Here is an 11094-nt window from a genome sequence, read left to right on the forward strand (position 1 = left end):
GGTCAGCTCCCTGGTCGGGGATCAACCTCATGCTGCAGTGGCTGCAGTAGATTCATAGTGCTATGCTTTAACCCATTGCGCCACCAGGGAGGGCCAGCCACTTGCTTTTTTGTGATATTTGCTTTATTATGGTGGTTTGGCACCCAGCTGGCGCTATCTCCAAGGTGTGTGTCTGTGTCCTGCATGCTGCACAAGTACCATTTGCAGATGATGGCCTCTGTGTGTTTAAGGAGTAACAGTGTCACTTAAATTCCACTTCAGCGTATTCCCTAGGAGGTTGCTCGTGGCTCTGCCTGCAGTGAACAGGGCAGCCCTGTACCTCTTCAGCCTCTGAGAAAAGACATGGAGGGGTCAACTCTGAATTCCTTAGGCCCAGCCACTTTACGCCTCTCTGCTGGACCCTGTCCAGGGAGTTGATGACCAGAAGCTTGGCAGCATTCCACAGTGAGCGCCTGTAGGGTCACATGACCAGGGGCTTTCCTGGGGCAGTGCTGAGAAGACAGCAAGCTCCTGTGGGGCTGGAGTCTGGTCACCTGCTTCTATGTCCGACTTAGGGTGGCACCCGGTAGAGGACCTGGAGCAATTGTGGAGATCGGTGAAGCCCCTCAGGGTGCTTTGCTGCAGGTGTGGACAGAGTCACTGCACTATCAGTAGCAAAGAGGAGTTAGGAAGATGCAAATATACCAGAGAAACCCGGACCACTTCATACTAGACCATCCCATCAGTCACCTGCAGAGAAGGACTGACACAGACATTGGATCTGATGGGAATGACAAATTAAGCCACATTGGCATCATGAGTTTCTTTTATTGGAAAGTATAAGGATAATGCCAAGTCTAGATTGTCTGACCTGGGGTGCCTACTCCCCAGCAGGTGGGGATTATACTCTTAATGCCACCAAGACTTTAAGTTGGGTTTGAAATTCACCTGCCCATGGGAGATGGGGTGTTGACATAAGGAGTGGCCTGTCGCTTCCTCGCTTTGCACAGACGGGCTTTCACAGTATAACGTCTCTGTTCGATGTAAATCATGGGTCCTCCCTGGTGTCACAACGAGTTAAAGCACAGCATGGTAGGCTAGCCACAGCTGCTTCAGGGTGAGTCTGATCCCTGGCCAGGGAGGTGACCCACATGGCACAGCAGACCTTTTCCTGTCTTGCCCGCTGCTCCCCTCAGCAGTGTTCTTCATCCATCTGTCTGTTCTGCTCCCCACTCTGTCTCCGGTGAATCCTCTCACCACCCCTGTACCTCTGGCCTGTGCTCCAGTTCTTGTATGCATAAATATATAAATCTTTCTTTTAAAAAGTAAATCACATGCCAGTGCTGTTTGCTGCCTCAGAGAGAGCAGAGGGAGCATACCCCCTACCCCATCCCAGACTTCTCCCCTTAAATCGGCTGCTACACACTCCCAGCCTACCATTACTGTGGGGAGGAGAGACCCACATGACCAGCCCAGAGAGCAGGTGCCGTCAGATCCCTCCCGTATTACTCTGGAAACTTCCAACGGCCTGTCCCTTAGTTTCTGGACATAACAGCTTTATCCAAATTCTGGAATGCTGTTCTGCATTTCAGAACATCAGCAGGGTGGTGCTGAAGAATTAGTTCTCCTCAAGAGGAGCATTCATTCCCCCAAAGAGTGACAGGGGCTGGCGTAGGAATACCCGAGAACCCCTTCCTCACCCCTCAGATAGGGTGGTTGCCAGGCAGGAAGTTTATGTTTCTTTCCCACTGGGATTCGGCTCCAGTCGTCCAAGGTGGCAGTTGGCTTACCAGTGTGGCCTTGGCTGGCTGCCTCTCTCTCCTTCTCCCCTGCTGGGCTGTTTGTGGTTCCCAAACAAACCATTTGTTCTCAAACCCTGTTTCTGCATCAGCTTCTGGGGTAACTTAAACCAAGACACCCGGTTTTCAAGAAGCAGAAGAAATCTGGTTCCCATATACAGCTCCTTCAGTTTTAAGTGTTGGCTGCTAATGCCAATTGTTGAAAACAAAACCAGACCCATGGCCATGGGCACACAGGGTCACCTCCAGGGGCCAGTGGCCTGCAGGGTGCTGCACGCTGGGCCTGCCCTGCCCACGTGCTCTCTAAACGTGGACCTCGTGGCTGTGGCTGTGGCTAACCTCTGATCCTCTTTTCAGCAACTTGTCTTCCCTGTCTCAGAGAAATGTCCCCACCTTGCTGTCCCTTGCTGTCCCCCTCCTCCCCACTTCTCTCTCATTCTGACTTTCTTGGGCAGTTCTCTCCTGCTGAGCTTTTACTACTTGCTTGTTCTTCCAATAAACTGCTCAGCAGTATTTAGTGAGGGATTTAGCAGCTACTAGAGGACTCCATCCCCAGGGAACCTGTTTACCTTGAGCCTTTGTCTTGCTGTTTCTGAAATGGCTCCTTTAAGAATCACCCGTTTCTCAGATCAATAGCATCCTGTGGTGTTTATGCCTAACCTGGTCCCTCTGGATCCCCACTCTCTGTGGGGGCTACCACATCATTAGCCCCACAGGTGTGGGTTGAGTCGAGGACACCAAGGACCAAGGACAGCTAGGAGGTCCTGTGACAGCAGCAGGGAGGACTCGAGGACCCCCGAGGCTCACTGCTGCCATCTCCCCTTCTGGTCTGGAGGTCAGTGACTTCACCTACGCACAGTCTCTCCCTTACACCTTCTCGCCTGTCTTTTAGTCTTGCACATTTATGCATGTGGGTTTCTGAAAGCTACAGGTTCTATAGAATGTCAGATTTGGGAATGTTGTTTGGCAAAAAAAAAGAAGGGCAGAGGTGGGGTGGTGAGCTGATGCTGGTTTCATGATAAAAGAATCCTGCCCATTAAAATGACTCTGAGTGAAGTCTAGCGGAGTCAGTGCAAGGAAAGCAAGACCTCGGTGGCTTTAACACGTGACGTGCACTGTAGCTTCCCAAGGGTGCTAGGTGACCACAGTTCCCCAAACACACTTAGGGGCATAGTGCTGCCAAGGCCAGGGCCTGGCAGTGCTGGAGTTTGAGGCCTCCACAAGCCAGTGGAACAGGTCCCCAAGGCTCTGCTTGGGGATGCCCAGACTGCTTCCTGGTATGGGTCCAGCTGACTGGCACTCCCTCCGGACCCCTGGGGTGTTCAGCTCCTTCCCTGGGTCTAGTAACTTGGGGTGTGGTGGAGGAAGGTACAGGAATCCAGGGGGTCTGAAGTGGGGAGGAAAGGCGGCTTCCAGCCTGGCTGGTGGCTGAGGGGGAGGGTGCTGGTGAGGTTTCCAGGCTTCTCTGCTCTATGATTAGAGCAATTTGTTTCTCCAGGGGGTCATTTGTGGTAGGAAACACAGCCCAGAAGTTAAACTAAATATATCCAGTCCCCAGAAGAGTGAGACGGAAATGGGGAAGAGAGATGGCACCAGGCTGGGGCGAGACTCTACTCAGGACGGGAGGTCATTGTGCTCCTGTGTATGTGTGTGTGTGTGTGTTTAAGATTTATTTATTTGTGCATACAGAACTGGGGTACAATCCAGAGATGCGGAGACAGAGAGGGGAGCAGAACAGGCAGATCGACGAAGTACACTGCTGAGGGGAGCAGCGGGCAGGTCAGGAGAGGTCTGCCGCGCCATGTGGTCACCTCCAGGGCAGGCGGGAATCGAACTCATGCTGAAGTGGCTTTAGCTTCTTAGTGCTGTGCTTTAACCCACTGCGCTACCAGGGAGGGCCCCATTGTGCTCCTGTGTTTTAAGGGGTGGGGGTGGAGTGGGGACAGGATGGTTTGAGCACACCAGGGCTGACCTGGGGGAAACAGGATACAGGGTTGAGTTTGGGGCAAGGGGCCCCATTGTCTCATAATGTGCCTCACGCTCACCCACACCCCTCTCACTAGGTGCCACCTTCCCGGTGCTCAGCTCCTGGCTTCATGGCTGTGGTTTCCCCCATGCCCCCACACCCACAAAGCTCCACCAGCTCTGTCTCCCCATGTTCCATGAACCTTCTCCATTCTCCATGGAAAACCCAGTTCCTTCCATTTGGAGACACAAGGGCTGAATTCTAACTTTACTACAACTGCTGTGATTGATAGAGCAACGTCATGGCAATATCAAAGGGCTTCACGGCAGCTTGTAGATGAAGAGTCTTTAGCCATCTCTGCATGTGGTTTCTGAGAATGTGCCTAAGGCCAGTGAAGTTTCAGGTGTGGTTTCAACATGTAAACAGATCAACCATACTTGCTCTGGGTGAGGTTGCCTGTCCTTTCTGTTGGCTTTTCAGCCCCTGTGGGGGCTTTTAGGGAACAACAGTTGTAAACCACCGATTATGTCCCTCATTCTAAAGGAAACTAGGGCTCCGCATTAAGGAAAGTGACTTGTCCAAGGTCACAAAGCCAGATAGTAGCAAAACTGAGCCTGTCACCAGGGCCCTGACCTTTAGTGTCCGCTCCTGCCCCTGCCCGATGACGGTTGTATTTATCTCGCAGCCCTCACCCTTCCAGCTGCCTCCAGCAGTTACCACTAGCTCTGCCCTCCAGGGAACATAAGGAATGTTCATTTTGCCCCCTTTGCGCTTACCTGTACCTTCTTAGGAGGGCTGGGATTTCCTCAGGCCTGCTTTATGCTGGAAGTCACCCTTTTCCTACTAAAAGTTTCCTATTAACTTTTTTCTACGTTCCCCAGTTTTATTGACATGACCTACATGACCTTTTTTTTTTTTTTTTTTTTTTTTAACCAACATGTCTGTTTTTGCAACCCAACTGCTACTAAGGAGGACAAATGAAAAGCGACACACTTCGGAGATTGCTCATTGCATAGTTTCACTTTTAATTAAATAAGTCAAGTAAGCCATCAGGTGATGGGTTCACATTCTGTTCCACAAAGCAGACCCCGACAGGCGGTGACCACCAGCTCTCTGGAGGGCATCCCTGGATTTCCAAGAGATGGCAGACTGTGGCCATGGCATGGGCGTCTGGACATTGACAGCAAGGGCATTAGGAGCAACGTGGCTGAGCAGAATGAACTACACCAACAGGTATGGACACATAGGTACACACCAAGGCCACATATGGTCATTGAGAGTCCTGTACCAGGTGGTCATGAAACATCACACAGACCCAAGGTCTTTGCGGAAAGACAGCTCGCAGGATCGAGGTGGGAGCAGGGACCCAGGCGAACTTGCCCTGGAACATGAAGGCAAGATGGGAAAGGAGTGACAGGTCAAGTCTGCTGTGGGTGGAAGCAGGATACACGGGCCATTTTATCACCCAAGTAAAGTAGCTGGCCTACGGTGTGAGGCCCACCTGAATATCCTCGGAGGCACAGAGCAAATTCCTCTCGCATGCAGCAGCGGGGATGACAAAGGACACAAGATCTTAAAGTTCTTAAGATTCTGAAGGTGCTAATTCTGCCTCCTCCTTTTGAGGTAATGAGCAGCCTCCACTAGACCTGAAACTGTAGGCCGTTGAGAGGCTAGCTGGACCACATCCCAGCAGCCTTCACAAGCAGACCCACCAACTGGGGACCCCTAGGTATCAGATGCTCCCTTTCAGTTTTTACAGACTGACAACCCCCTGGGTTTCTGCAGGTTTCATTTTCCCCATACCACCCCCTTCTCTCCCTGCTTTAGGAAACTGTCCCCTGAGACCCGCCTTAGCTTTCAGCCTTAGGGTGGGAGTGGAATGGGACTGCCTTTGGGACAGCTGTTCTTCTGCTCCTGTCCTTCATAATCCAGAGCCATCAAGGATCAGGCCCTGTAGTCAAATCAATCAGGCCCTAGTGTGGGAGGAGACCTCAGGGTCTGGACCGGACCATCCGATGCTGCTCTCCTGTCTGCGTCCAGGCCAAGTGTTCGTCTCCTGGGACAGGTTCCCTGACGGCCTGCTAGAGCTCATTCCATCATGAACAGACGACAGGGGAGCGAGGCAAAGTTGCCACTGCAACAGGCTGGGTAATTACCCTCTGCTCTGGGGGGGTTCAGCCAGCAGTTTGCCCTGTGACACCACCCAGGCTGGGGGTGCTGGCCCAGGGAGGAAACACTTCATTAAAAAGATTTTTTCCCTGTTAATTTACACGTATGTGCCTATATAATGTGTGATCACAGACAGGGGCAAAGGCTGAATCTGCTTGTCTCGCTATCTCAGCAGTAACTCTGGGGAGGCAACCTGCAGGGGCTGTGCAACAGAGCTGCACATTGGTGCTTTTTTCCCCTGTGTGGAGATTTAGGAATCCTGCCCGCCCCACCCCCACCAAATGACTGCTCCCACAGACCCACATCCGCCCCACCCCTACCTCTACCGCCCTCTTCCATCCAAGGTTTACAAAGAAGGTCCAAAGAAGGCAGGAACGGGCTGTGGCGGCGGCAGCCTGTGGGTGTTAGACACTGCCCGGTCTCACCAAGGCTGGAATATTTGGTACTGTTTATAAAGGCTGGGCTAAAGATGTCTTCATCAAGAAAAGGAAAATGAGTAAGTGCTCATTACTGAAAGGGCCTCTTGTTCAGGGAAGCTTGTGGCCAGCGGCGGTGAGACCTCAACTGCTCTGCCTGTCCCGGGCAGGTGGCTCTGTGGAGGGAGAGCTGCCAGGAGCACAGGTGACCGCCGGCTTTGCTGGGTAAGGAGGCACAGCCCCCGGCCTGACCATCTTCCCCGTTGCGGGTCCATGTCGAGCACCCCAAAAGCAGGACTCCAGCCAGCCCTCAGGAGTGTAAAGACAGTAGTCACCTTCTAAAACCTCGAGAATTCTGAGAGCACTGTTGAGCTCCAGGGCAATACTGATTTGAGCTGTGTCCCGTTTTAGCGACAAGGGCCAGTCACACAGCAGAAATGGCCTTGCGGTCACATTTTCACACCAACCAGAGAAATCAAGGGATCTTCTTAAACAGTATCCTGGGGCCACTGTGACTTGTGCGCTCGTGGGCCAGTCTCCTCTGTATTGTGAACCGGCTTTGCGTGTCCTTGTGTGCATGGCGTGAATGAGTGGATTATTGTTCTTTTGCCTCTTTTGATTTGGGTACAGCGTGGAGACTCTGTGAACAATAAGGTATTTTCCATCTCTTCTTTTCCATAAAATAAATAAGTTAAGTCAAACTGCAGTATACAAATTGTCAATGTCCTGAGAAGTCCCAAAGGTCCATTCTCCGTACCATCCTCAGTCCTGAGGAGAGGTGGCCTCGGCCTCGGAGGCACGGAGGGAAGAGCTCTGTTGCCTGCTCTAGGAAGGCCCAGGGAAGAGCTCCAGATGGAGGTGTCTGTCCCTCTCCCGGCTGAGGAACGAGGGAGGGGGCATTGCTGGACCTGCCAGAAACATCCTGGCCCCACACTCTGCTCCTGGGTCAAGTTTTCAGAGTTGGAGTCCTTTTGGACCCCAAATTAGAGCCAACTCCCTATACCACCTCTTGTACTAGAAAATCTCAAGCAGTGAATGGCTGCAGTCCACGGTGATGGAGACCCAGAAGCTGAAGTAAAGGGATCATAAAAGGTTCCACAGATGGCTGCCGTCCTCACCTTTACAGACAGCTGCTTCTGACCGGCACACACTGGTCCCTAGCAACATCATCTGGCCTCGGGTCCTGTCATCCCCTGGTGTTTGTTATACTCAAACTAAAACCCAGCCCTCTGGGTCTAACAGAGGTTGTTCTGGAAATCAGGAACAGCGTTCAGTGAACTATTACAGCCCCTGCCAGTTTGAGGCGGCTCTGAGTTCTCGCCTGGGTTTGGAGTAGGAGTAGGGAGAGGCTTCCTCTTTAGGGACTTCTGCTCCGTGGTCACAGGCCCTTGACACCCCAGAAATGTGGTAGGGCCTGGGAGAGATTTTAAAATCTGGCCTCCTCTCAGGAAGGAGGTGAGGGCTGCTAATTTATACCACTTCTGAGTACTCAGCAAAGAACACTGGTGGTTTCTGAGATTTGTTCCACATGGGGTTCAAACGGAAAAGCCTGTGGGGCACTGAGGGCCACCTAGGCTCTAACCCTCTAGGGGAACACTCCTCCTCCCACTCAGAGGAGCCAGAATCCTCCTTGTTGCTTCCCTCTCTTCCCCCTCTTCTGCCTCCCCCAGCCCCTCAGGCCTGACTGCTTTATAAGTGGCACAACTGCAGAAACAAAACAAAAAATACAACCATAAAACAAGACTCCAAACCATAAATAACTTAAAAAAAAAATACAAGTAAACACCCAGCCCCTCTCAGGATAAGCAACATTCTTTGAAGAGCCCTAAAGGAGGAATTCCAGACACTGACCACAGAACTATGGGAACAATTAACAAGGCTGACCTCTGTCCCCCATTTCTCAAGAGCTGGGGTATCCTGATGTGACTTCTTCCCCTACAGCACTCTGTACTTTCTCTGCCTGCTGCCCCAGCTGAGGGCAGCACCTGGGAGCTACCCTTTGCCTCCAGGGCCACTGCTGCTTCTGCCTCTCCGGCCTGAGGTAGCCTTCAAGGAGGGACACGCTCTGAGGGAGCCAGCCGAGTGGCCACGCCCTTGTAGTGCCTCCTGCCCACACTGGTACCTACTGAGGCTATGGATGGGCCGCAGGAGGTAGCCACGAGAATCCAAGGTGGCTGAGGCTGCAAAATTGGCAGTTCTGTATCCAATTTCTAAAGTCCCCAACCTGGCCAGGGAATGGGGTCACGGCCTATGATCATGTTTCCTTCCTCCACCTCCAAATAATTCTAAAAATGTAATTAAAGGCTCCTCTTCAGACATGAGATAAGAGATAAACCCTGCGGTCAGAAAGCATCAAGAAGTGTAGCTGTGTCTATGCGTGTATGTATTTGTTTTCACCTGGTTCTGTCTCCCCATGTGGGTGGTGCGCACGTGTTTATGTGTATTTGTGGTAGCTGTACACAGGTTGATTTTGTCAGTTATCAGCTATCCCATTTATCAAAATACCTAGTCATTTTTGGCCGGTAAACAGCTGCTGCCTCCTGACAAGCCCCGGCTGCTATCTCCTGCCATCGTGAGCTGTCCTGGCCCCTTCCCAGGGATTCATCCGGATTCCAGATGGGATTGCAAAGAAATTCAGAAACTGCAAAGTTAATACTGAGCACAGCAGGAGGTCGACTGAGGCTGGCCAGTGCCCACAACCCCTTCTGATTGAAAAATATTTTTATTCTCGTCGAGGGGGTCTACAGACATGTATTTGTGTCTCGTGTTTATATTTCTGTGTATGTATCTGTGATTGTGTGTGTGTGTGAGAGAGAGAGAGAGAGAGAGAGAGAGAGAGAGAGAGGCAGGCTTATCAACTGGAAGTCCTGGGTTTTCCTGGGGCTGCTCAGACAGTTGAAGCCCCTTAGGCCTGGGTTTGACAGTCCTCAAGGGAACAAGCACTGTCCTGTTCTCAGCAAAAAATACCTCCAGGCCCACAGCTGGGAAAGCGAGCTGGCTAGGGGCCTATTGCTATAGCGGGGGGCTGCCGGCTTAAGCAGGGCTCCCCGCCTGCCCTCTGCAAACGCCACTGGTTCACCCCACGCCTGGTGGAAGGGAGGCGGAGCAGGACTTTCACAAGGAAGGGGTGCGTGTGGCCCCAGGCCCCTTACGTGACCCAGAACGTGCCTCTCTCCTCCAGCAGGCTGACAGAGCGGTTGGTGAGGGCAGCGGCATCACGTGCCAATTTGTAGCCAAAGAGGCGCATGGCAGGGCCGCAGGCGGCCTGCACCACCTGTGCCAGCTTGAAGGGCATGCTGAAGCGCCACTTCTCAAACTGCTCTGAGGAGTTCTTCTGTGTGGAGTAGATGCCGCTGCTGTCCTGGGTCGCCTGCGTGTTCTTCTGGATCCAGTCCTCCACCTGCGGGGTCAGGGGGATGCCTGCAAAGTGGTACATCTCCCGGGCCTTCTGCAGGGGCCTGCGGGCAACGTCCTCGTAGCGCACCAGCATGTACCTGCCCCGCAGCCAGGCCGGCTGCCTCAGCCCCAGCTCCGCGGACAGGCGGATGCTCTCACAGTTGCCTCGCAGGCGTTGCACCTCCTCCTCTCTCAGCTGGTCCTGTCCCTCTGCCAGCCACTTCTTCCAGGTCTCGTACTTGCCTGCAAAGGCCACCATGCGGGAGGCCAGCACGGCCCGGGGGTCCCGCACCAGCTGGATGACACGCAGGTCTAGGCGGGGGTCCTCGGCCAGAGGCTGCAGGAACTCCAGCTGCCGGATGCGCACGGCCTTGAGGGCCATGTGCTCCTTGCGGCGGCAGGCCTCGGCGGCCAGGGTCACGTTGAGGGGGCCGCAGCGGCGGTTCTTGCAGTGGTACTTCTCGAAGACCTTCTTGACGAAGGGCGTGCAGACTGGGTCCTCACACAGGGAGCGGCTGGAGCCCCGGCGGAACATGAACTGGGTCAAGTGGTCCTCGGGCAGGGGGCTGATGAAATGCTCCAGGACATACAAGTCGCACAGGAAGAGCTGCTTAAGCACGTCGCGGTAGACCAGGGCTGAGCCCGCCGCGCTGGCGCCTCCGGGCTCGAAGGACACGGTGCGCTCGATGTGCCACAGCGGCTCAAAGAGGTAGAAGATGTTGCCTTGCTGGTTGAAGAACTCCCCGACGAAGGAGGAGCCGGTGCGGGTGGTGGCCATGAGAAGCACATGGCGCCGGGGCTGGGCCTGGGCCTGGGCCTCCTCCTCCGTGTCCTCCCCCTGCCCCTTGACTTCCTCTGCTGGCTTCACGCCCAGCTGTAGACTGAGGTTTCGCAGGCGGTTCTGCAGCTGGGCGAAGGCTGGGCTGAGCTCGCTCAGGGACAAGAGGGATGCGTTCTCAGTCAAGACCAGGGCTGGGTCGGTGCTGTTGGCATCTACTAGGGCTTGAGGGATCTGCTTCAGCTTGTCCGAGACCCTGTGAGGACAAAGGCAGATGAGGGGTCACTGGGGGTCTCCCCTGAGCAACGTTCAGCAGGCTCCCACGTCGGCCACCCAAAGCCTGTCTTAGTTGAGTTTCACTAGAAGTAGACTTGAGACAAGGATTTTCGTGTACGTTTATTTGAGACATGATCACTGAAGAACCGGTAGAGAGGCAGGGAGATGACGCAGGAGAAGGAAAAAAGCCCTTTCAGGCTGAGCAGGCTACTCCTACGAGCCAATCCTAAAAGGCTCAGCCCAACCGGGGGGACCGGCACAGCTCAGTTGCTATCCTACCTATCTTGACTGACGCTTCTGGGTAGGGGGGGTGGG

At 53.6% G+C, this 11094-nt stretch overlaps 1 protein-coding gene across 2 annotated transcripts in view; it reads right to left on the reverse strand.

Annotated features, from left to right (window-relative positions):
* Nucleotides 1–4718: 4718 nt before the first annotated feature.
* CHST3 (carbohydrate (chondroitin 6) sulfotransferase 3) overlaps nucleotides 4719–11094 on the reverse strand; it is a 22132-nt gene continuing 15756 nt past the window's right edge. For both annotated transcript variants that reach the window (XM_012723871.1, XM_004680797.2), the window contains one exon: nucleotides 4719–10759. In XM_012723871.1, coding sequence (XP_012579325.1) covers nucleotides 9478–10759 — 1282 coding nt within the window. In that variant the 3' untranslated portion in view covers nucleotides 4719–9477. The remainder of the gene's footprint in view (nucleotides 10760–11094) is intronic.

Source organism: Condylura cristata, unplaced genomic scaffold (assembly GCF_000260355.1).
Source record: "Condylura cristata isolate star-nosed mole 26May11 unplaced genomic scaffold, ConCri1.0 scaffold00011, whole genome shotgun sequence".
Classification (NCBI taxonomy): Eukaryota; Metazoa; Chordata; class Mammalia; order Eulipotyphla; family Talpidae; genus Condylura; species Condylura cristata.